This window comes from Dipodomys spectabilis, unplaced genomic scaffold (assembly GCF_019054845.1).
Source record: "Dipodomys spectabilis isolate Male_0828 unplaced genomic scaffold, ASM1905484v1 ptg000006l, whole genome shotgun sequence".
Lineage (NCBI taxonomy): Eukaryota > Metazoa > Chordata > Mammalia > Rodentia > Heteromyidae > Dipodomys > Dipodomys spectabilis.
In genome coordinates this window covers 21,561,617-21,584,169 of record NW_024870683.1, presented here as the reverse complement: position 1 = coordinate 21,584,169, position 22,553 = coordinate 21,561,617, and the positions used below count along the sequence as shown (strand labels likewise).

Genomic DNA, 22,553 nt, shown 5'->3' with positions numbered 1-22,553 from the left:
AAAAAAATGCTGCATTTTCAACAATGAAATCTAATAAGCTCGAGGTTCATAAAATAGCTGGAGGAATGCCATGCATGCATGCAAGCAAAACTCAATTTAGACATGAAAGTGTATGGGCTCTGCACACTTTGTATACTGGCTAAAACAAAAAAAAAAGGATCATAGTCATTATCATAAGATTTAACTCATAAAATGCTACCGTTTTATTTCTGCAAACAGTCATTTCATCCCTTTTCATCCATGCGTTTTATGGCCTAGGGTACATTTATGGTAATATATATGCATTTTTAAAGATTTGCTATTTGTCTTTTGTATTGAAAATATTACATCTCACCACCCTCATTTTAAAAAAAATGTTCTTAGCTCTGGTCCAACTGTTACCTAGTTCAGCTGCTGGTAATTGTGGCATCTGTAACTGCTCAGTGAACCTTTTATTTCAAAAATCCATCTCCCTCTCCTCATTCCCTTCTGCCTCATTCTCCCCTACCCCCTTTCTTTTCTTTTCTTTCTTCAGTGCTGGGGATTGTTTGTAGGGCCTCAGAATGCTGGCAAGTACTCTACCACTGAGCTACATCCCCAGCCACTTTTGACAATATTTTATCTAGAAACAATGTCTTTCTGTGCAGCCCAGACAGGATTCAAAATTGTGATCTTATTATCTTCCAAGTAGCTGGGGTTGGTGTTAGTGTTGCTCATCCAGTGCAAAATTCTTTTCTTTCTCCTTCCTTCCATGCTTGTGAAGCAGGCATTCTACCACGGAACCCTCATCTCCAGCCTTCCTTTGCACTGATTATTATTTTTTGAGATCAGTCTTGATTTTTACCTGGACTCACACCTGAACCACGATCCTCCTATTTCACCCTTTCCAACATAGCTGGAATGATAGGTAAACATGGTGGAGTGATAGGTAAACACTACTACATCCAGCTTCTTCCATGAAGATGGAGTCTCAGAAACTTTTTTGGTTCATGTTGGCCCAGAACTACCTTCCTCCCAATCTCAGCCTCCCCGATAGCTGGAATGACAGGCATGTGTCCTCTACACCTAACTACTGATTGAAATGTTACAAACTCCATTTGGGCTGCCCTCTAATTTTGATCCTCCAAGTCTCAGCCTCCTAAGTAGCTATGATTACTGGCAGGAGCCACAATACCTGGCCTACAAGATTTCTTTTTATGTTATAACTTGTGCTGCCCTTCAACAATGACTCTTACAGCTTACGTGGTATGAAAATCTGGAACAAATGTACACACACACACACACACACACACACACACACACACACACATTCACATGGGAGATATATATAAAGTCCTGGGGCTCTTACTGAGGGCCTGGGGATTCCCTGAGCTGCTTTTGCTTAAGGCTAGCACTCTACACTTGAGCCACAGTGCCACTTCCAGCTTTTTCTGTTTATGTAGTACTGAGGAATTAAACCCAGGGGTTCATGCATGTTAGGCAAACACTCTACCACTAAGCCATATCCCCAGCCCTGGAACAGGTGTATTTTCAAATCAAGTATGACAAAGCATTTATTCACCCCCACTGTATGATACAAGTAGAGGTATTTATTCTTATAAACGTGTGTCCACCTGCTCAATATCCTGCATTTTCGTTTACTTTTTTGATAATATGTGATTTGGGTCTTTTTTTTTTTCAGTGTTGGGGATTAAATCCAGGGGCTAGCACATGAAGGCAAGCATTTTCCACTGAGCTACATCCCCAGCTGTTTGTTTTTCATGAGCACTCTAGAAAGTATTTTTTAAAAGGATAATCCTCTCTGGGTGCTGGTGGCTGACCCCCGTAATCCTAGCTATTCAGGAAGCTGAGATCTGAGGGTTGAAGCCAGCCTGGGCAGGAAAATTCATGAAACTTATCTCCAGTTAACCTGAAAAAAAAAAAAAAAAGCACCAGAAGTGGAGGTGTGGCTTGAGCAATAAAGTGCCAACCTTGAGTGAAAAGGCTAAGAAACAGCATCGAGACCCTGGGATTAAGCCTCAGTACCAGAAAAAAAAAAAAGGAAGATGAGAAAATGAAGCTAAAGAGAAATAGAACAAGTCTTATAGACCTGATAAATACATTTAGACTTCACCCTGGGCATCAGTTATCTATTCAACATAACACACTATCCATAGTTTAGTGGCATAAAATGAAAACTCTGTATTTGCTCTTCATTCTGGGGTTTTAACAAATTGGGCTGGGTTTAGCTGGGCTGTTCTGCCAGTGGTTATTCTTAGTTACATCATTTATTGTTCAACAAGGGGTGGATAATATAAAACAGTATCATTTGGTGCTAGCTGTTAGATGGGTCATGCCTTTCAAACAGACTTGGGCAAAATCAAGTTTACAAAGCAGTACTGATGGGCAGATGCTGCAAAGATTGGTGGTCATTTTCACCTCTCTTAGATGATGTTGGCTTGAAACCCAGATGATGTCTTGGGAGTAATGGGTAGATTTTATTTTTAAAAGAGAGATGTTAAAAATAACTCCTAGATCCTTAGTGTGGGTGATTGATAAATGATAGCAGCCAGCAGCTAGAGAAAAAAAGAGGAGGAACAGGTTGTGGGGGGGGGAATGATGTTTCTCGTGTGAGTCATGAGAAGGATGATGAGTCTTTTAGGCGGGTGGGCAGGGTGAAAGTGGATATACAGGTGTGGCTCAGAGACAGAGACCTCTCCCAGAGGTCTGCACAATCAGGTTGGAATAAATATCAGATGTTGTAATCCTTAAGTACCTCCCAAAAGGGCTTCACCCCTAGCCAGCAGCATATTGAGGGCGGGAATCTAGCAACTCAACCTGAGCCAAGCCCAGTTGCCCTAGCACACAGCATAAATCCTAGCACAAAGCAATAAGAAGAGGGACAAAACTTGTAGGAAGAGTCTTCAATCTGAATAAGATCAGTGTTTTAAGTGGCATGAGGGTATAGCCTAGTACCTGCCAGGGGTGTGGGGTGGGGAGTCTCCCAATAACAGTCCACTAACTTAGAATGTAATGAATGCATCATCAAGGAGGGAGCATCAGGGGCTAGAAAGGCTCCAACCAGAGTTGCTTCAAAGGAGATTCCCTCCCTGGGTTGGAAGATAGACCCAGTGGCCAGAATTGATTTTTTTTTTGGGGGGGGGGGGGGTCGGTCGTGGGGCTTGAACTCTGGGCCTGGGCGCTGTCCCTCAGCTCTTCAGCTCAAGGCGAGCGCTCTACCACTTGAGCTACAGCGCCTTTTCCGGTTTTCTGGTGGTTTATTGGAGATAGGAGTCTCACGGTCTCTCCTGCCCGGGCTGGCTTTGAACCGCAATCCTCAGATCTCAGCCTCCTGAGTAGCTAGGATTACAGGCGTGAGCCACCAGCGCCCGGCCAGAATTGATATTTTGTGAAGACAAAACTTCTTCGGTCAACGGGGCTGGTAAGGTGGCTCAGTGGTAGAGTGCTTGCCTTGCATGCATGAGGCCCTGAGTTCAATTCCTCAGCACCACATAAGCAGAAAAAGCCAGAAGTGGAGCTGTGGCTTAAGTGGTAGAGTGCTAGCCTTGAGTTGAAGAGCTGAGGGACAGCGCCCAGGCCCAGAGCTCAGGCCCCATGACTGGCAAAAAAAAAAAAACTTCTCCGGTCAAACCCACTGCCCATAGTCACCCAACTGTCAGAGATTTTACAAATCCCTTCTACTGGGAGATCTACCCATTGAAGAGGGGCCCTCTATCATAGAGTGTGAAAGAAATGTTGGTTAGGAACCTATACATTCACTCATTCAATATCCTTTTTATGTATATGCCACATGGGCTTGAACTCAGGGCCTGGTCACTGTGCCTTAGCTTTTTTTTTGCCCAAGGCTGGTCTTTTACCACTTGAACCACAACGCCATTTCCAGCTTTTTTTTTTTTTTCTGGTTAATTGAGACAAGAATTTCTTGGACTTTTCCTACTTGTGCTGGCTTCGAACTGAGATTCTCAGATCTCAGCCTTCTGAGCAGTTACGAGTACAGGTGTGAGCCACCTGCCCTTTGCTATTGAAAAACAAAAACAACAACGTTTTTTTCAATAAGCCCCTATTAAATGATCAGACCCCCAACAAGCCTCATGCTGTGTGCATCAGAGTCGAGAGGAGTAGACTCTAGTCTGGAAGCGATGCAACTGGAGTTGCCCAAACTTATAGTTACTGTTAGTTTGTCTGTCTTCCCACTTGGATGAGCTCAAAAGATACGCACAATTTCTTGCCACGACGCCAGGCTGTCACAGTTTGTTGAAAAAAAGAAAAATAGGAGAGTGGGGTGCTGAGGAAGTGTCCAAGAGAAAGATCTGGGGCAAATAAGGCAACACCTTCTGCAGGGTAAGTGGTGAGTTCAAAGTTGGGGTTGTTACGCGCTTGTCAGTGGCTCTTCCAGAGGCCCTGCTTTGCTCGGGTTATGTAAATTACCCGGGGGCACGATCCTGCGCACTGCCACTTTTACAGTAGAACGGGGGCGCCAGGTGCTCTCGGTTCCCGGTCCTTGGGAGACTTCCGGGAAGCGGTCCGGAACCTAAGTTCTGAGTCCTTGGGAGGCGCCCGGAGCCTTTTTGCGGGGACTCCCGCCCTAGCAACGCGCGCCTGGTTGCTGGGGGGCGGGAGGTTGGGCCGGCCGTGGAGGCTGCGGCTGCCAGCTTCGCGTCCCCGCGGGCCTGGGCATCATCCCTGCCAGCCCACCGGTGGGTACGGAGCCGGAGGTGGCAGAAAGGGGAGCGACGGGGAGTTGGGGGCTCACCTAGTCGCGGCAGGGGGGGGGGGTTCCGAGCGTGTGCGCCGGGCTGGGGGCTGCTGGCTTGGCGCGGGCCGCGGGCCGCGGCGAGGCCGGCCCCCCGTGCTTGCGCACAGCCGCTGCAGGGCGAATCGCGGACGGGGCGGGACGCGGTTCAGATCTGAAGAGCCACAAGGGGACACCTGCACACAGGCGGCCCCCAGCTCCGGGGAGCGTGCGTGACTGCGGGCTTCGGCCCTCCGGTCCTCCGGGCCGGGGTCTCTCTTAACCCCATGTGGACTCCGACGGCCTCCCGCGGGCGTCTCTGTGGCCGCGCTGTTGTGTCTGTCTGAGCATGGGCTTGGATATCTTGATCTCCGAGACGGTAGGCTAGAGGGGTGCAGAGGATGACTTGGGAAGAGAGGATAGGAAACGAGCGCTAGGAAAAAGACCGGGGAAATAACGTTCTTGTCCACCCAGCTCTGCCTCTGTCACAACCCTTAACACAAGTCACGACTCTTTGGGTTCTATTTTTTTTTTTTTTTTTTTGTCACGGAACATGAAGGTTGGATATGTGTATCAAGGAATATCACTGTGGAAGGTTCAAAGAGTTCTCTGAGCTTAGGTATAGAGTAACTCGTCGTAACTCGTGGTGTTACGTCAGGGTCTTTGGAAAGCAAATTTTGACAGAAATAGGTGCTGGGGTTCATCTAGAACAAACATGGACATCCTGAAAGGAAGTCTCTCAAGCCTTTCAGGGCTGAACTCTGAAATGAGATAGGGTGACTGAGCCCCAGGAATGTTGTTGGATAGTTTCAAAAGGCTGTTGTAAAGTGGGACACCTGTGATTCTAGCTACTCAGGAGCTTAAGATCCAAGGATCATAGTTCAAAGCTACCTTTGGCAGGAAAAGTCTGTGAAACTCATTTCCAAGTAGCCAGCAAAAAGCTGGAGTGAATACGTGTCTCAAGTGGTAGAGCACCAGCTTTGAGCAAAAAAAAAAAAAAAAAAGCTCAGATTACAGTGCTCAGGTCACAAATTCAAGACCCAGGACTACCCCCCCCCCCAAGAAAAATAAACCAAGACTATTGTAGTTGAGTGTTGTGGTACATACCTGTAGTCCCAGCATTCAGAAGACTAAGGTAGGAGGATTGCCATTTCGAGGCTCTCTCTCTGTTTCTTTCTCTGTTTGTTTTGTTTGTTTGTTTGTTTTTGCCAGTCCTGGGGCTTGAACTCAGGGCCTGGGCACTGTCCCTGAGCTCTTTTGCTCAAGGCTAGCACTCAACCACTTTGAGCCACAGCACCACTTTCAGTTTTTCTGGTGGTTAATTGGAGATACAAGTCTCACAGACTTTCCTGCCAGGGCTGGCTTTGAACAGCGTTCCTCAGATCTCAGCCTCCTGACTAGCTAGGATTACAGGCGTGAGCCACCAGCATCCGTCTTTGAGGCCATCTTGAACAACACAGTGAAATTCTGTCTCAAAACGGCAAAAAGAAAAGAAACAAAAAGACCATTATGTCAGGTCCTTAAAAAGCTTTCTACTAATTCTTCATTTTTAGAATGCTGTTCATTCATTCAACAGCTAGTTGCCTCCTATCCATTCTTCCAGGCTATGCTCAGAACACAGACACAAAAGTGAATAAGACATTATCCTTCCTCTCAAGCACAGTCATAATATAAACAATGAAAAATAATGAAATACTGTTTTCATTTTTTAGTCTACTCATAATGAATAAGAGCAGAGACATTAACCAGATTTTAAATTGCCTTGCTGTATAACATAATGAATTCTTAGCCTTAGTGTGATTCACCACTCTAAGAATATAAGGAGCTTCATTTTAACATCCTCTAGACTTGTGTATTCATTTGTACATGCTCTCTGTATATATTGGGTATGTTTATATATGTATATACATATGTATGTAGTAAGATAGTACTAATATACATGAATTTGCTGTATTGTGTTATTACTCTTAGTCTTGTAATTATACTAATAAACAATGTGAATGTGAGCGTGTGTGTGTGTGTGTGTGTGTACACGTGCCAGTCCTGGGGCTTGAATTCAAGGCCTACGTATTGTTCCTGAGCTTTTTCTGCTCAAGGATAGCACTCTACCCCTTCAGCCACAGCTCTACCACTCCTGCCTCTCTCTTTTGGTGGTTGATTGGAGATAAGAGTCTTAACAGACTTTCTTGTCCAGGCTGGCTTTGAATCCTCAGATCTCACACTCCTGAGTAGCTAGGATTACAGGTGTGAGCCACCAGCAGCCAGCATGTTTTGTTTTTGAGGAGGTTCTTACTGTGTAGCTCAGACTGGCTTGAAACGTGCTATGTAGCCCAAGCTGGGCTTGAACTCTTGATTCTTTAGGCTCAGCCTCCTGTGTGCTGGTGATAACAGTAATGTATCACCATACTGGACTTATAACTATCATAGATTATCAACGTTTATAGGTTGAACTGCAAGTTTTTATCACTAGCTTTTGTAGAGGTGCAATGCCTTATGGCCAAGAGTAGGATTTGGAGTCATGGTGGGATTCAAGTTTCAGCTCTATGGCTTATTCTCAGTGTGACTTACATAAGGGAGTTATTTCATCTCTGTGCTTTACTGTTTTCATCTACTAAATGGTTATGGTGATTGTTTTAGTGGCTTAGGAAGATTAAATGAATAAATACAAAGCACTTAGAGGAGTTTCTGACTTACCTTAAGTGTTTTTTGTTTTTGGTTGTGAGGTTTGAATGCTGGGCCTGAATGCTGTCCCTCAGCTCTTTAGCTCAAGTGCTCTACTACTTGATCCACAGTGTCACTTCCAATTTTCTGGTAGTTTATTGGAGATAAGAGTCTCACAGGTTTTCCTGCCCTAGCTGGCTTTGAACTGCGATTCTCAGATCTCAGCCTCCTGAATAGCTAGGATTACAGGCGTGTGCCACCAGCACCCAGCAAGTGCTTTTTTTTTTTTTTTTTTGACAGCACTGGATTTTGAACTTAGGGCCTTGAGTTTACTAGGTAGGTATTCCACCACCTCCTCAGACACTCCATCGGTCCTTTTTGAGTTTAGCATCTTTGCGGGGGGGGGGGGGGGGGGGGGGGAGGAGGGGAGGGAGTCATGGTGCCTGAACTCTGGGCCTAGGCGCTGTCCTTGAGCTCTTCAACTCAAGGCTAGCGCTCTACCACTTGAGCCACAGCACCACTTCTGGTTTTTTCTGCTTATGTGGTGCTGAAGAATCAAACCCAGGGTCTCATGCATGCAAAACAAGCACTCTACCACTGAGCTACCTTCCCAGCCTGAGTTTAGCATCTTTGAGATAGAATTTCACCCCATGCTCAGGGCAGCCTGGACCAACATCCTCCCATTTGTGTTTTCCATGTAGTGACAGGCATATACCACCATGCCCAACCATTGGTTGAAATGCACTCTTGTCCATTTTTGCCCAGTCTTTACTCAAATAATGACCCTCAAATAAGGATCTCTATCTCCCAAGTAGCTAGGATTATAAGCTTGAGCCCATACTTTAAGTACTGTTTTTAACGTTCACAGAGCTAGCAACAGAGTTACCACATTTTGCACTTATGAAGCTGAAATTTAAAAAGGCTCAGCAACTTGCCAAAGGCCACAGGAAACCTGTAATTCAGACTTAGCCTAAATTCAGATAGTAATGCACTTTGGCAAATGTTATTCTCCCTCTCTATTTTTTATTTTGGCTTGAGTCTGGGACTTGAACTCAATCCCTTATGCTTTCATTCATTGGCTAGTGCTCTATCAACTGAACCGTGCCTCCAATCCCAAGGGTTGGTTATTTCTCTTTTATTCAAATGTTATTCTCATTAATCTGTGCTACTTTTGATTTTCAAAATAAACTGTACAGGCAATCAATTATTAGAATTAATTGAACCCTAAGAGATGTTAAAAATGGAATAAAATTGTTGTGTTTAGATGTTTATAATGGAGACTCTGTGCTAGAAATCAAGAGATCTACCTAGTTCTAATTTTGATCAAATAATGTTCGTGTGTTCTCCATACCTTTAAATGAAGAGTTTATATGTGATAATATGGAAAAATATTTTCCACCTCAAGTTCTGTGATTCATACTTATTTAAGACAAAAGCAAGCCGGGTGCTGGTGGTTCATGCCTGTAATCCTATCTACACAGGAGGCTGAGATCTGAAGATTGCGCTTCAAAGCCAGCCCAGGCAAGAAAGTCTGTGAGACTCTTATTTCCAATAAACTACTCAGAAAACTGGAAGTGGTGCTGTGGCTCAAGTGGTAGATCGCTAGCCTTGAACTGAAGAGCTGAGGGACATTGCCCATGCCCAGAGTTCAAGCCCCATAACTGACAACCAACAACAAAAGACAAAAGCAGTAAACTGTGAAGTAAGCAGCTAACACTGCAGATTGTTGTTAGTAGTGGTCATGGGGCCTGAACTTAGGGCCTGGGAACTGTTCCTGAGTTTTTTTTCACTCAGCTAGTGCTCAGCCACTTTGAGCCAGAGCTCTTTCTGTTTTCCGGTGATTATTTGGAGATAAGAATCTCCAATTGTGGGCTGGGAAGGTGGCTCAGTGGTAGAGCGCTTGCCTTGCATGCTCGAGGCCCTGGGTTCTATTCCTCAACACCACATAAGCAAAACGAAAAAAGCCAGAAGTGGTACTGTGGCTCAAGTGGTAGAGCACTAGCCTTGAACTGAAGAGCTGAGGGACAGCGCCCAGACCCAGAGTTCAGGCCCCACGACCGGACCCCCCCCACCCCCCCCCCAAAAAAGAATCTCCAATTGTCAGAACTACAGTCCTCAGATCTCAGCCTCCTGAGTAGCTAGGATTACAGGTGTGAGCCACTGGCACCTGCCTAGATTTTTTTTTTTATCATACCTTTGTTTTATAAGTGGTGGAGGGGCGCTTATTGTGACATTCTCATACATCTCTACAATGTTTTACACCTCCATCTCACCTCCTAACACAGCAGATTCTTGATGAACAGAAGTACTATAATTTGAGTAAGATCAAGGTGTTTAATTTGCAAGAGCACCTATTTTGTATATTTAACAAACAGCCAGGAGCACTGACTGCCTCACAGCTGTAATCCTTGCTACTTGAAAATCTGAGATTGGGAGGATTGTGGTTCAAAGTCAGCCTGGGAGGAAAGTTTGAGGTCTCTCAACTCAACTAATAAAAAGCTGTGTTAAAAGCAAAAAAAGGATTGTGGTCTAATCTTGCCTAAAAGTAAGATTCTATTAGAAACTAATGAAAAGTAAAAACAGGCTGGGGGAATGACTCACATGGTAGATGGCCTACAAAAGACCCTAAGTTCAAACCCTAGTATCACAAAAGAAAGATGTATAATGAGCGCTATTTTTACTAGTAGAAATATGAAAATTACAATCTAGGAATGTTGTAAATTCTTTCTATCTTTGAGTGGGAAAGCCATCTTTTCAGTTAAACACAGACTAAGTGTATAAAAACAAAGATTTATCTCTTGAATCTCTTCAGGGCATACATACATGCTTAGCCAGGGAAGAGATTAATGTAAACATCTTTTCACTAATTACAGAGATTAGGAAGTGGCTGCCTGAACTATTTTCCAAAGGATAAACATTACAGATTGAACACGGCAGCTCACTAAGAAGATCGTACTAACTTGGGGGTAAGTGGTTCTAATGTTTCCTTTTCCTTAAACTCTCCCGTGAGTACCCTTAACCTGGGCAATATAGCTTTCTGAAGATAGCAGCTAAGAATACAATCAGTTGTAAGCCCAGCCAATCCACTTATGGAGCAGTCGCCAGTGACCTAGATTCATGGACAGCCTCTGTCTTGAGTCTGTTTGGTGTGACAATTTTGATGGATTAAGCTGGCAGAAACCCTCTGTCTAGCTACAAACAACACTCACCCCAAGCTTTTTGGAAGTTACCCTGAAATTTGAGCATATCTGACAAAGACTCCTGGAACATCTGGACTAGAAGGCTTTGAGATTCTCTTCTGAGAGCCACTTGAGGTACAAAGATAAATAATGACAGAGTCTACTAAAAATCATGTTAGTGTCTTGCTGTGTTAGACAGGAAGGCTGAGGCCCAGGGTGGGGACTGGAGCCGCTCAAGGCTGAGACAAAAATGAGGCAGTGCTGGGCCCAGAGCTCCGGCTGTTGTGCCACAGCCTGTATCCTTGCCCACTGCATTGTGTTTTTGTTTAGGTCCCCTACCCCTGTCAAGGATGTCAGTCCTGGCAAGTTCTCAAAATGTAAGCTGCACTTCTGGGAAACCCCATTTTTCAATGGTAGAGGTATGAATGATATGTCTGTGTGATGAGTTTTCCCTGTGCTCTCATAGTAGACAGTTCTTGGAGCCAGGCTGGTCAAAACTCAAAGACATTTATCTTTCTGAGCTTCTTTAAACAGACCTCCAGAAGTAGTGGCTGGGCATTCCACTTGTCTCCTCAGTCCTTGTGGATAACATGGGACCTTCAGTAGCTGAGATTTTCCCTAAACAGATTCTTCAGTGCCAGCAAATGTCTCTTCTTGGTGTATCACCATTCTTAGTGAACCAACAACTTGTTACATGCTTAGAAGGTGTTTCCTGAGTTAATGGAGAATATCTCAGAATCATAATTCATTCTTCCTTTTAGTTCTAGCCTTGTTTGTTGATGGAGCCAATATAAGTAAATTGGAAGACAATTTGTATTTAGATATGTATCACCAAGTTATTAATTGCTAGATCAGTTAGAAAGAATGGTATTATGTTTTTGCAAATCCCTTTCATGTTTGGCTGAAATAGAACACAAGTTTTTTTCTTATCTGCTTCTACATTCCATCTACTACAATATGTTGCTTGTGCTGAAGTATGAAAGAAAGTAAGAGTGAGGTGCCCATGGCTCATGCCTATAATCCTAGTTACTCAGGAGGCTGAGATCCTTGGATCATGGTTCAACGTCATCCTGGGCAGGAGAGTCTGTGAGACTCTCATCTCCAATTAAGCACCAAAAAAAGACAGAAGTAGAGTTATAGCTCAAATGGTCTAGTACTAGCCTTGAGCAACAAAACTCAGAAGCAGTGCCCAGGACCTGAGTTCAAGCCCCAGGTCTAGCACCAAAAAAAGAAAAAAAAAGATCTTGCATACTCTCTAAAAGTCTCAGGAACCCTTACCCCTCTTTCTTTTCTTTCTTTCTTGTTTTTGTATTGCAAGATCCTACCTGAAAAAAAATAACTGAAACAAACAAAAAAGGGACTGGGGGCATTTCTCAAGTGAAACTTAACAAGTGAGAACCTAGTTGCTTTTTCGGGTAGGATTTTGCAATTTTGCCTGGAGATCAATACTGGACTGTGATTCTCCTATACGTGGCCTGTCCAAGGTCTGGCCTTGACAAAAAGCATGAGACCCTATCTGAAAAATAGCTAAAGTAAGAAAGGACCGGAACCTTGGCTCAATTGAAAGAGGTCTTGCCTAGCAAGCACAAGCACTGTCAATTGACAGTGCTGCCAGAAATAATTTTTTTTTAAAGATTTAACCTAACCATACTACCATGCTGTGCCTAATAAATTTTACAATATGCTTTCTTCTCTTTACTAAACAGGGAACAGAAATTCTGGCAACTACAAGGAATGCTGCTACTCAGATGCCAACTGAAACAAGCTCCTCAGAAGGTTCCGGGTACACTCGGTGTTGTGATGGGGAAACTGCAGAGCAAACTCAAACACAGCACTTACAAGTACAGGTACAGCAATGCTGCCTGGGCAACTAACTCTTACCAAGCCCCATTCACATTCTCTTACATAATGAGTTTGTATAATGTAGCCTAGACCTCATAGGGAGATCCTGTCTCAACAAGCAAACAAAGAAACAAACAAAACAAAAACCCTCTACTAAAGGAAGAGAATGTGCAGAGCCACTGTTAATGACCTTCCCTTCCCCCAGAAGCTTGGTCTGCTTCCCTTGTGCATAGGAAATAGTGTCTGCTTCTTAGCTAGTGTCTACCCAGCACATGCAGGGGCCCTGCAGCTTTGGGATTTGTTTCTAGAATGAGTAAAGACTCTTGGGGAGTTCTCTCTTCCTTTTTTTTCTTTTTTAATTTTTTTTTTAATAGTATGAGGATTTGGATTCAGGGCTTTGGTCTTGGTAGGTAGGCACTACCACACTCTCTCCATACTTCTAGCCATTTTTATTTTGAATAGGGTCTTGTGCTTTTGCCTGAACCATTCTGGACTGTGATTTTTCTATTTACACTTCCCAGATAGCTAGGGTGACAAGGATGTACACTGGGCTTTATTGGTTAAGGAGGAGTCTCAATGACTTTTTTGCCTGGGCTGGCCTGAACTGTGATCCTTCCAAGTAGCTGGGACTGTAGGTGTGAGCCACTGTACCTGATTCAGGATTCCCTTTGATCGGATTTCAGTTACTCACTGGCCATTTTCAGAATGAATAATATGACAAAGTTGTCATGTCTCTTTACTCTTTTTCCTCTCCACCCTCCCCTTCCCCAGACTTCCCTGAATTGCTACCACCACCACCCTCCTCTGTCCCTTGTTGCTGTGTCCACTTTCAGACCTTGGGCTTCTCATGTTCTGTCCTCTCTGCAGCAGGTCTGATGGGATTATAGAAGAGAGAATACAAAGTAGAACTTTTCAAGAGTATAGCCCTGCTCATATGGATGCTGTCTCTGTGGTTGCTGCTCTGAACTCAGACCTTTGTGTCTCTGGGGGAAAAGATAAGGTGAGCTTTGCTGTGTCCCCAAGACGCCAACTCACTACAGGAAGGAAAGATGCTTTCAGAGGAAAGCCTTTTCTGTTTACATGCTTCTGAGAAATGGAATCCAGGGCTTCATGTATACTAGGCAAGTACACTACCACTCCCAGCCTCAACTTTACATTTTTTTAAATTTATTTTTTATTTATTTTTTGTCAATTGTGGGGCTTGAACTCTGGGCCTGGGCACAGTCCCTCAGCTCTTCAGCTCAAGGCTAGAGCTCTACCACTTGAGCCACAGCGCCACTTCTGGCTTTTTCTGTGGTACTAAGGAATTGAACCCAGGGCCTCATGCATGCAAGGCCAGCACTCTACTACTGAGCCACTTTCCCAGCCTCTAAGCTTCACATTTTTTGAACTTTAGTTTCAGTGTCTATTCCATGAGGATTATAACACCAATCTCATAATGGCCCTTGCGAGGATTAATTAAATGAGAGAACATACATAAGAGTCTTAACTCTCTTCCAGGCCACCTGTATGCTTTTTATAACCACAGGCATTATTCCAACTAAGCTATTTTTATGACAACATGCAGACATATGAGTTGTTGGCAAAAGGCACATTCTAGTCTCTTCTCTTTTGCCAGTGTCTACATTGGCATTATACCATGATTCTTCCCTTGTAGGTTTTGGACTTGCCTCCCAGGGTCATTTTGAATCCGATCGCTTTCATCCCTTCATATTAGGATCTAGCCAGTGCTTGCTGCTAGGATATTGGTAACAGAAATGCTCATTGCTTTTGAAGTGAATCATACATTTCAGTAGTGTTTTAGAAATCTATAGCTTGCGTACTGTATTTTGCTTGTTCTAAGATACATGTACTTTCAAACTCTGAACACCTCAAATCAGGATACATGTATGTATTATAACTTAGTTGATACAGCTTGTCTTAACATTTATATCATATTAAGTCATAAGAAACTGGTATTATGTCAAGTGCAACAGGACACTGTGGACACTGCAGAAAATGCTTTAAAATCAAAGAAATGCTTACAGTAAAATATTCAAGTACACCACTAGAAGAAGAATGGAGAGAGAAATTTTCACAGTGATTCTCTTTGGTAGATGAGATTATGTTGAGGTTTTTCAAATTAAAAAAATAATTTGTTCCATAGTCATGTGAATATTCTTGACAGTATCGAACTGTACATTTAAAAGTAGTTTAAATAGGGCTGGGAAGGTGGCTCAGTGTTTGCCTCGCATGCATGAGGCCCTGGGTTTGATTCCTCAGCACCACATAAGCAGAAAAAAACGGAAAGTGGCACTGTGGCTCAAGTAGTAGAGTGCTAGCCTTGAGTTGAAGAGCTGAAGGACAGCACACACACAAAAAAAGTTTAAATAGTAAGCTGGTTACCAGTGGCTCATGCTTGTAATCCTAGCTACTCAGGAGGCTGAGATCTAAGGATCACAATTTAAAGTCCCCATGAGACTCTTATCTCCAATTAGCCACCTGAAAACAGGGAGTGGAGCTGTGGCTCAAAGTGGTAGAATGGTAGCCTTGAAGAAAAGAGCTCATCAACAGCACCCAGGTCCTGAGTTCAAGCCCCATGATCAGCCAAAAGCAACAACTAAAAAAGCTAAAAGAAAGTGCAGTATAGTAGCCTTAATAGAAAATGGAGGAGTAAACCGTTTTCCTGACTCCTGCAGACTGTTGTGGCCTATAATTGGAAAACGGGAAATGTGGTGAAGAGGTTCAGAGGACATGAACGTGATGTCACCAAGGTAATTGTCAAATGACTATTCTGATGGGATCTGGAACTGAATAGAGATAGATAGCAATATGAGAATGACTAAACACTCAGTGTCGAGGAAAACTGTGAAACTTTCTGCCTGACTCCAGAAAGAGTGGAGCATGGCATCAAACAAAAATGAAATGTGGAAATCTATGCACACAGTGGAATATTTTTCAGCCTCAGAAAAGCAATGACACTCTGGGTGTAGAATGAAATTGAGGTATCTCAGTGGTAGAATGCCTGCTAGCATGTGTGAGACTCTAGCCTCAGTCCCTAGCACTGCAAATGAATAAATGAATAAAACAAAAAGGAAGGGAGAAAGAGAAAAAAGCAAGCAAGAAATGAAGAGAGGGAGAGGGATGGAAAGGAAGAGAGGGAGGGAGGGAAGAAGGAAGGAAGGAAGGAATGAAGGAAGGAAGGAGGGAGGGAAGGAAGGAGGGAGGGAGGGAAATTTCAGTACCTATTACTATGTGGTAAGTGCAGAGAGCACTATGCTTAGTGAGTGAAGCCAGGCAGGAGAGGACAAATACTGTATCACCCCTTTCCTGAGGTGCTAATAGCCCAGCTGAGAGAGAAAATAGAATGAAGTAGTAGTAACAGGCCAGGAAGAGGAGAATATAAGAAAGTTCTGGCTATAGTGAGAAAGGTGTAGAAATGTGTGATGGTGATGGTTATATAACACTGGGAATGCACTTAATAGCCCTGAATTGTAACTTAGAATGCTTAAAATGGTAACTTTCATTACACACACACACACACACACGTATAAATAGATACCGCCTCTTTGAAAACCAGGTGCAATGAAAGTGATTGCGACATAAAGTAATTGATGAGAGGAATACAGCAGAGCCGTGTGCTCCGTGTGCCACACTGTGCTCCACTTAGAACACAGAGAGGGAGAGAGCCTGGTGTGGAGGCAGTCTGAGGAGGTGGTAGAGGACATGGAGGGATGGGAGGGGTCTATAACACTGAGAATGGTGCACTTTCCATTTCTATTGCAAATTTAGTTGTTATACTTAAAAAAAAGGGAGGGATAGTAGTGATGTGATTTCACAGAACTGTGAGCACCCAGGCTATTTCCATTTTTACTTGTCTCCTGAGCAGGTAGCCATCATTCCCAAATCCACCCAGTTCTTCAGCGCCTCTCGAGACAGGATGGTCATGATGTGGGACCTGCATGGCACCTCACAGCCAACGCAGCAACTAAGTGGCCATGCCATGGTGGTCACCGGATTGGCTGTGAGCCCAGGTAAACAAAACGTCTGTCTTCCTACTACTCCGGTACACCCCGCGCTCCCCAGCTAGTACCCTCTCATGGGCCGTCTTCTCACCTTTGCTTCCAAAGACTCATCACAGCTGTGTACTGGCTCACGAGACAACACCTTGCTGCTGTGGGACGTGGGGACCGGACAGTGTGTGGAGAGGGCATCTGTCTCCAGGAACCTGGTACGTGTTCAGGCCCTGGCTTCCATGGTTAGCAGCGTGGGGTGGGGGTCCTGGCCTGGGAAATAGGTCAAGGGATGTTCAGTCAGGCTTCAGACTCAAGTCCCAATTTTGGTCCCATGAAATTCCTGTGAGGCCCTGGCCTCTCAGTATTGTTGGTTTAGATGGACTCTTGAGTCTTCTGCTCTAGAGAATGATCTCATTGGATGATACTGGAATCTGAAATGCTATGCATTCATTCTGTTTTGTTTGTTTGTTTGTTTAAACTCAGGGTCTGGGCACTGTCCCTTAGCTTTTACTCAAGGCTTGTGCTCTGTCACTTGAGCCACAGTCTACTTCTGGCTTTGGTGATTAATTGGAGATAAGAGTCTCACAGATTTTCCTGCCTGAGCTGGCTTTGAACATTGATCCTCAGATCCTCAGCCTTCAAAGTAGCTAGGATTACAGGCATGAGCCACTGGTGGCCCATTCTTTATTCATTCTTGAAATACAAGTATTCCATTCTTCCTGTGGAATCCTTTCTAAGGGCTAGCTAGCTAGGGATGTCGTATTAGGAACCAAGATTAGTGATGAAGGACAGCTCCTTGTCCTTCAGGAGCTCCCAGATGACATGTACAGGGTAGCATAGAAGGTGGCCCCTCTCCATGGAACACCATGTGGAAATGAGCATTACTTTTGCTGGGTATAAGTGGCTCTGGTTTTGAAGGCCAGTTGTTTTCTGGCAACAGACTAGTATAAATTGCACAGCCAGATCAGTCAGAGCTGACATCAAATCATGTGTTTGTATAGTTTTTTCGTTTGTTTCTTTTGTGGTGCTGGGGACAAGAGTCAGAGCCTGGCACATAGTAGGCAAGCAATGAACATCTGATCTCACCACCAGCCCTAGTTTCAGACAGAATCTGTCAACAGCCACTCGCCACTTCCTGGGGTCACACACCAAAAGGCCAACCTTGAAGGCTCACATGCCTCTAAGAGCATAGAGCTGGCCCAGCTGCTACTACTGCTGCTGCTAACTAGCAAGACACCAGGAAGTTAAATTTACTGGTTTAGAATCTGTGAGGAAGGGGGAAGAGATGATGCTTAGTGCCGTTCACCAGATGATGCAGAGGACAACTTGGTGTGGAGAGGTGCTGAAGGTCTGGCTTTTTCCAGGTCACCCATTTGTGCTGGGTCCCCAGCGAGCCCTACATACTTCAGAGCTCCGAAGACAAAACCCTCAGGTGGGCTACTGAGCAGCAGTAGAGATGTTTCTGGTGAAGGTTTGTGGCTCCCATGCTCTCATGACTGCATGCACTCTGCTTCTCCTCGTGCCATGGACTTTTCAGAGCCTCCCACCCCTAACCCTCACTAGTGCTTGGCCTCTGGTTTAGCCCCATGGTCTTCTGGGTCCATACTAGATGCCAGGAAAGTAGGTTAGAAAAAGGCCCACGTTCTGGATTGTTTTGAGATAGCTCCCATCCAGTGATGTGTCCACATTGATCTCAGGATCAATCAGTTGTCTGCACATCTCTCCTCTAAGGCTGCCTGACTACCTTTATTATGCCTGCATGGCTCCTGCATTTCTCAGCCATCCAGCCTCAGCCTCTATCCTCTATCCTATCAGGGTTCATATCCACAACAGGAGGTCAGTAATTCTTAGTGTGGAGAGTATGACTAAAAATCAGCATTTGGAACAGCTTCTATAAAAGTGTAAGAATGAGACAAGAGGCAAATCCCTCTTCTGTGGGCTCCATGGTCAAAGCAGGCCAAGGCCCATATCTGATTTTGGACTGATGATGCTATCTCACAATGAGTATATTTTTACACATTCAATCACACAAAGAGCCTCTTGGACACTGAAGGCAACATCCCAAAGGACCACATTAACTTGTAAAATCAAACCGATGGTCCAAATTTCTATGAAGTGATCTCAAAGTTGAAAGAACTCAGATGTCATTCATTTGTTATTTACTGTCAGCCTTGGAGTTGTAGTGTTCAGTCTGGTTTGTGCTGCTGTGTTCAGGTAGATCCAGACATTCCATTCTGACTTTCATGTTAGCAGGATATTACTGGTGAGTCTCAGTCAGGCTTACTAAAAAGCCATTTCCTGCCCTCATTCATTTCAGATTGTGGGACAGTCGGGGCCTGCAGGTAGCTCATATGTTTCCCACAAAGCAGCACATTCAGACCCACTGTGAAGTCAGCATGGATGGATACAAATGCATCTCCTGCAGCAATGGCTTTGGTGGTGAAGGCTGCGAAGCCACAGTAAGACATCATATGGGGTCACTGGGCCAATGAACAGGTGATATGCTAGCCAAAGGTAGAGAGTTTGCATAGCTGCCTGAGTAGGCAGCTGGAGGAACAGGTGGGCTGTAGGAGGATGGATGTTGCTGGATAAAGCAGGTATGAAATAGAGGAGCATGTATGCATGAACTGCTTAACGTCATTACTTTTGCATGAGCTGGTCAATGTCATTTCTTTGCAGCTGTGGGACTTGAGGCAGACAAGAGACAGAATATGCGAGTATAAAGGGCATTTCCAGACAGTTGCATCCTGTGTCTTTCTACCAAGAAAATCGACCCTGATGCCCGTAGTTGCTACCTCATCCCATGACTCCAAGGTGAAGATTTGGAACCAAGATACCGGAGGTAAGGAGTCTGCTGTCATTGCTTCTCAAAAGACAGGAAGTAGCTGGGTGCTCATGCCTACAATTCTAGCTACTCCAGAGGCTGAGATCTGAGGATTGTGGTTCAAAGCCAGCCAGGGCACAAAAGACTCTTATCTCTAATAAACTCAGAAAAACCAGGAAGTGATGCTGTGATCAAGTGGTAGATTGTGAGCCTTGAGCAAAAGAAGCTCAGGGACAGTGCCCAGTCCCTGAATTCAACCCCAGAACCATCATTTCTCCCCCCCCCCAAAAAAATAGAAAAGGGTACAAGAATTGTCACTTTCTTTTTTAGTGGTATTGGGGTTTGAACTTAGGGCTTTGCACCTGCTAGACAGGCTCTCTACCACTTGAGCTCTTTTTGAATTCTACCCCCAGCTTCTTTTGCTTTTCAGGTAGGGTTTTTGTTTTTGTCTAGGGCTGAACTGTAGTCCTCCTGTTTATGCTTCTCATGGGCATACCATTGCGTCTAGCTTATTGATTGAGATTGAGTCTCACTAACTTTTTGCCTAGGTTGCCCTTGGACTTCTATACTCTTGATCTCCACATTTTGAAATGGCCCCAGTTATGCAAGAACATACTTCTTGGTGGCAAAGATACTATTTAGCTTGATGCCATTCTCTACAAGTTAGCTTTCCCCATTGTGTGGAAGCAGTGGGGCTCTCTCCTGGCTGAGATAGCCAGCACATGCTCTGTTCCTGCAGTGCTCATGAGGACGTCATGTCTCATGTATAGTCACACGCTGCATGGCATTTCAGCCACTGCCAGGCCACTTGTACAATGATCTACACCTTGTGGTCAGGTGTATAGTGTCCTGTCCTGTCTAGGCATGTGTATGTGTATGCTATGATGTTGTCCATTGATACAGTTCCCTGATGATGCTGTTCCTTTGGGAATGGCTAAACATTACATGACGGTTGGTGCTCTTGGCCTAACCTGCTGGTGCCCCTTATTCCCTCAGCATGCCTTTTCACCTTGTCTCTGGATGGATCGGGACCTCTGACCTCCATGGCTGTTGGTGATACCAGCTTCTTGTTGTGTGCAAGCTTCCACCGAGGAATTCACTTACTCAAAATGAGCCATGGCCAGGCACTGGAACTGCAGGATGTGGCAGCATTCTAAAGCCAAGAGACACTCACTGGACAATAGCAAACTGTGGCCCTCTTTCCTCTGTGTGGCTTTTGTTTCCCACATGATCTCAGGGGAGTGGAATGAAGGGCTTGGGCTCTTTCTTAGGTCACTGAGAAGGTAGATCAGTGGGCTGGGAATGTGGCTTAGTGGTAGAGTGCTTGCCTAGCATGCATGAAGCCCTGGGTTCAATTCTTTAGTACTGTGTAAACAGAAAAAGCCAGAAGTGGTGCTGTGGCTCAAGTGGTAGGGTGCTAGCCTTGAGCAAAAGAAGCTCAGGGCCAGTGCCTAGGCCCTAAGTTAAAGTTCCAGAATTGGCAAAAAAAAAGAAAGAAAGAAAAAGAAAAAAGAAAAGAAAAAAAAAAAGAAGGTGGATCCCTGTTCAGAGTCAATTTAAGTCCCATGGTTCAAAATCAGATTTAGAAAAAGGGACGAAAATAATTTCTCTGAGTTAAATCCAGTGAGCTTTTGGGACTCGTCTTCAACTGAGTATCCCATTATGATGAGCTGGACGTATGGCTGTGGTAGGCCTCTGTCTGTGAGAATAAAATATGAGATGTCAGTGAGCTGGCCTCTCCCTGGCTCCACCAAAGGGAAAGCCAGCAGGGACAGAAAGTATGCTTCCAATGCCTGAGAAGTGATGGAGATAAAACAGGACCGTGCTGCCCCAGAGAGAAAGTACACATGGACACAGATGCAGGAGCTCCAGCCATTGCTGCTCAGCTACATTAGGGAAGGAGGGTGAAGGGAAAACCCCGCCTGTCTCCCCACTCCCTGGGTGCATGCAAAGGAGCCCTGAGCTCCACGGCCAGCTCCACTGCCCAGAGCCCTAAGTTGTCACACCTGTTCCATGAATAAGAGACCAGAGACCCAGAGGTTGAGAAATGAGGCTGAGAAACTTTAACTTTCAATTCGAATATTTTTATGTGGTTTTACATCACATATATGTATAGGTATGTGTATAAATATACACACAAATATATAAATTCTTGGGAGTGGCCAGCCTGAGGCAAAGGCAGCATCTCTGCAATGCAGGACATGGAGGAGAATTTGGAGGATCAAGTGCCCTTCAGTGAGGAGGCCAGGGTGCTTAGGTCTCAGAACCCCGTTTCTTTTTCCCTTTTCTTTCTCTTGTTCTCTCTCTCTCTCTCTCTCTCTCTCTCTCTCTCTTTCTCTCTCTCTCTCTCTCTCTCTTTCTCTCTCTCTCTCTCTCTCTCTCCTCTCTCTCTCTCCCCCCCCCCTCTTTTCATGGGGCCTGAACACTACACTGTCCCTTAGCTCTTCAGCTCAAGGCCAGTGCTCTACCACTTGAGCCACAGTGCCACTTCTGGCTTTTTCTGCTTATGTGATGTTGAGGAATCGAACCCAGGGCCTCATGCATGCAAGGCAAGCACACTACAAGGGAGCCACCTTCCCAGCCCCTGTCCTCTCTCTTCTCATTACTCCCCCTCCCTCCCCCCCCCCCAGGGTTAACTCAGGGCCTTAAATTCTCACTAGGATTTTTCTGCTCAAAGCCCATTTTCTTCTAGGGAAAATGGAATTGTTCCTGCATTCAGATGAGACCCACAATAAAGACAAGAGTCCTGTGCTCTTCCCTTCTTGATGAATACCAGCCAAAGAGTTTGCCTTTGTCTTTTCTGGCCATGCCTGTCCCTGATAGCAGTGGCTGACAGCCATGGCCCTGGTCCTTCACCCCTCCCCAGGCTGCCTCCCATACTGGGAATAAAATCTGTGCTTAAGCTAGTGCTGTGTCTGGCCCGAGTTCGAAGCTCCACAGTTCTATGTAGCGGAGTGACTCGGGAAAATTATGCAATATTATTTCCTCAGTGTAGCTCACTGCCTGTGGCCTGCTGTGAGGACCAGCCAGACTGAATCAAATATTGGGCAAGCAAGTAGGTGCTGACGTGAACGAGTAGGTGCTGACAGGTGTCACCGGTAGCTGTCATCATTTATTTTCTCTTGTCCAGACTCGATGCTCTTTTCCACAATAAATGTATATAATCCTTTTTCCATTCCTCTTACATCCTGTGTTCTAACCCTCTGGTCATTTGATTCTGTAAGTTATGATATCTATGAGGTGGGAGAGAAAGTTATTTCCTTGAACACCTACAGAGAGCCAAACATGATTCTCCTGACAATCTCCAGTTATTTCATAGACAAGGTAGTTGAGGCCCAGAG

General features: G+C 44.8%; 1 protein-coding gene across 1 annotated transcript; it reads left to right on the top strand.

Annotated features, from left to right (window-relative positions):
* Positions 1-4,592: 4,592 nt before the first annotated feature.
* Positions 4,593-20,567, top strand: Wdr31 (WD repeat domain 31). The gene is made up of 11 exons (XM_042696264.1): positions 4,593-4,676; positions 10,246-10,338; positions 12,258-12,398; positions 13,261-13,393; positions 15,072-15,146; positions 16,262-16,406; positions 16,503-16,603; positions 17,753-17,820; positions 18,706-18,847; positions 19,068-19,230; positions 20,209-20,567. The coding sequence occupies exons 3-11, from the start codon at positions 12,286-12,288 to the stop codon at positions 20,367-20,369; spliced, it is 1,101 nt and encodes a 366-aa protein (XP_042552198.1). The 5' UTR covers positions 4,593-4,676; positions 10,246-10,338; positions 12,258-12,285; the 3' UTR covers positions 20,370-20,567.
* Positions 20,568-22,553: the final 1,986 nt, after the last annotated feature.

What these genes read in the sequence shown, in the direction of transcription:
- Wdr31 (XM_042696264.1), top strand. Translation starts at nt 12,286, where the DNA reads ATGCTGCTACTCAGATGCCAACTGAAACAAGCTCCTCAGAAGGTTCCG. An exon ending in ATGAACGTGATGTCACCAAG is followed by an intron (nt 15,147 to 16,261) that starts GTAATTGTCAAA and finishes TCTCCTGAGCAG; the next exon opens with GTAGCCATCATTCCCAAATC. An exon ending in CATCTGTCTCCAGGAACCTG is followed by an intron (nt 16,604 to 17,752) that starts GTACGTGTTCAG and finishes GGCTTTTTCCAG; the next exon opens with GTCACCCATTTGTGCTGGGT.